Here is a 3068-nt window from a genome sequence, read left to right on the forward strand (position 1 = left end):
CCCCGGGAACCTTAAGGCAGAGCCAGAGCGGCGGGAGCCCGAGCCCGCGCATGCTGCTCCGGGAGCGCGCCGTCCAGGCCGAGCACCGCCGCAGCTTGCCTTCTCTGCGCAGCTGGGAGAAGGGCCGGTGCTGACGAGGACGAGGATCCCGAGCTCCAATCCCTATTCAAGAGCTGCCGGGCTGCCCGCTGCCCCAGTGGGGCTCGGCCCCTCCCGCCACCTGCGTCCCGGTTGAGCCATGGATCCTTCGGAGAAGACGATATCGGTGTGGATCTGCCAGGAGGAGAAACTGGTGTCCGGTCTCTCCCGTCGCACCACTTGCTCGGACGTAGTGCGGGTGCTCTTGGAGGATGGCTGCCAGCGGCGACGCCGGCAGAGGCGAGGCCGGCGGCGGGGCATAGCTGGCGACCCGCCAGGCCCAGGGGAGCTGCCGGAACCCCTGGACGAGGACGACGAGGACGACGACGCGCTGCCCCAGGGCATGTTGTGCGGGCCCCCCCAGTGCTATTGCATTGTGGAGAAGTGGCGGGGCTTTGAGCGCATCCTGCCCAACAAGACGCGCATCTTGCGCCTCTGGGACGCCTGGGGTGACGAGCGAGAGAACGTACGCTTCGTGCTGGTGCGTAGCGAGGCGTCGCTGCCCAACGCGGGACCCCGCAGTGCCGAGGCGCGCGTTGTGCTCAGTCGCGAGCGCACCTGCTCCGCCCGGGGCGTCCCGGCGCGGCCCAGCCTGGCCCTGACCCAGGAGAAGCAGCGACGGGTGGTGCGGAAGGCCTTCCGCAAGCTGGCCAAGCTCAACCGGCGGCGCCAGCAGCAGCCGTCGTCGCCTTGCTCGTCCACTTCCTCGTCCACAGCCTCGTCCTGCTCGTCATCGCCGCGGGCCGCCGAGAGCGCGTCGGTGGAGCGCATGGAGACGCTGGTGCATTTGGTGCTCTCCCAGGACCACACCATCCGTCAGCAGGTGCAGCGGCTCCGGGAGCTGGACCGAGAGATTGACCGCTACGAGGCCAAGGTGCATCTGGACCGCATGAGGCGGCACGGAGTGAACTACGTGCAGGACACCTACTTGGTGGGCGCAGGCATCGAGCTCGACGGGCGCGGCCCGGCAGAGGAGCCGGCGGCGGCGACGGCGGCGCCGGCCCTGGACGGCGAGGCTCAGGCGGTCGAGCTGGAGGAGCTGGCCCAGCGCTGCGACGACCTGCTGCGGTTGCAGGAGCAGCGGGCCCAACAGGAGGAGTTGCTCGAACGCCTCTCAGCCGAAATCCAGGAGGAACTGAACCAGAGGTGGATGCGGAGGCGCCAGGAGGAGCTCGCAGCGCGGGAGGAGCCCCCGGAGGCTGATGGCGGCCTCGACGGTGAGCTGCTGCTGGAGCGGGAGCGGGTCAGGACGCAGCTCAGCACCAGCCTCTACATCGGGCTCCGGCTCAACACGGACCTTGAGGCCGTCAAGTCGGACTTAGATTACAGCCAGCAGCAGTGGGACAGCAAGGAGCGCGAGCTACAGGGCCTTCTCCAGACTTTGCACTCGTTGGAGCTGACGGTAGTTCCCGATGGGACTCCAGTCTCGAGCGGTCCCTCGCAGGAACCCCGGCCTCAGGCCTGCGCAGAGGTGTGGGTGGACCAGGCCCGCGGACTGGCCAAGAGCTGTCCTGGTAACGACGAGGACTCGGATACCGGGCTGAGCTCTATGCACAGCCAGGACTCGGACTCGGTGCCTGTGTGCGAATCCCTTGTGTAGGAGGAGCAGAGCGGGGAGAGGGAGACGGCCGATTCTCCCTTCTTTGTAGGAAGCACCGGCTTGACCGGCTCAGGGACTTGAAACCAGGCGGGGAGTGGGCCCGGACCTTCTGCCGGGCAGCAGCGCTCTGACTGGGCGGGGGAGGGCAGGGGACGCCTGCTCGGCAGCGGCGCTCCTCTGGCCTTGGAGTGAATGTGGAGGATGATAACCAGACGAGGAAGCAGGGTCTCCATTACAAGCTCTTTCAGGGGAAGAAAGGAGGGAGGAGGTGAGAACCCCCTTATGTTGGAAAACAAATGCTCCAGGAAGTTGACGTGGTCCGAGCCCATTTTCCAAAAAAACAACAAAAAGAGTATCATGGAGATTTCACCAATCTTTTGTATGGGAAGGACTGATGGCAGCTAGAACTTTAGTTGGTGGTATAAAGTACTTTTTAAAGAAACACTTGGATGAAAAGGAAATTCCTTGAATGTTAATTGTGACTGTGAACATGTTAAAACTAGCCAAAGAGGACGCACTGGTGTTGGTCTCAGCCTTACTCACACCTTTGATAAAACCCATAGGCACCAAAATCCTGGCTGTTTACATTTATGCAGATCTGGGAATTACCCATCTGCTAAACTCTTTGCCTTTTATTTTCTTTCAAAGACTAACTCTATTTCCTCCTAGCAAATACAGTATATGTTAAAATGGGGTCCTTTTCCCAAAATCACCTTTTATTATTATAAAAGCCAAACCTAACCCTTGGAGATACAGAATCGTGGTAGACATAACCCCTGGTTAAAATTTAATCTAGGCCCTTTGAGATTTGCTCCTGCAAAGGTATGTGTGTTGTCCTTTTATTCTTATTGCCACTTCATTCCCTTCAGACACTGTTATTTCAGAAAAAATAAAAGGGAAGTTGCAGAATCCAAGTACAACTACATTTGCTGTTTAATGAGCACTCTGGTTGAAAGGTAAGCCTTGAAAGCAAAGATCTTTGTTAGTATTCAGCTTTTTAACTAAGCTACGTGTAAAACCAACCATGACCTCAACAGATTTTACCAAACAAACCCAAGTCTAACTTCAGTATCTTTGGTCAGAGATTAATTAGTTACTTGTCCAAACCTAAATTGAGATAGTGTAAATATCAAGGTTTACTAGATAAGACCTGAAAAGAAAACATAAAACAATCTAATAGTACACCTTAGGTGAAGAATTTGGTTAACAACGGCACGTAGCCATAAAAGCATATAAAGGCATATAAAATTGAGCTAAAGATTCGACTTGAATTACTCTTGTCTGGCTCACACCTTTGCAGACACCACAGCATGCAAGTGCAGTGCTTCTC

General features: G+C 57.3%; 1 protein-coding gene across 1 annotated transcript; it reads left to right on the plus strand.

Annotated features, from left to right (window-relative positions):
* The first annotated feature begins 220 nt into the window (after positions 1-220).
* Positions 221-2049, plus strand: RASSF10 (Ras association domain family member 10). Its single transcript, XM_082844354.1, has one exon. It carries the CDS (start codon positions 239-241, stop codon positions 1736-1738), a length of 1500 nt encoding a protein of 499 aa, XP_082700480.1. The 5' UTR covers positions 221-238; the 3' UTR covers positions 1739-2049.
* Positions 2050-3068: the final 1019 nt, after the last annotated feature.

Source organism: Leucopleurus acutus, assembly GCF_964270905.1.
Source record: "Leucopleurus acutus genome assembly, chromosome: 8".
NCBI classification, from domain to species: domain Eukaryota; kingdom Metazoa; phylum Chordata; class Mammalia; order Artiodactyla; family Delphinidae; genus Leucopleurus; species Leucopleurus acutus.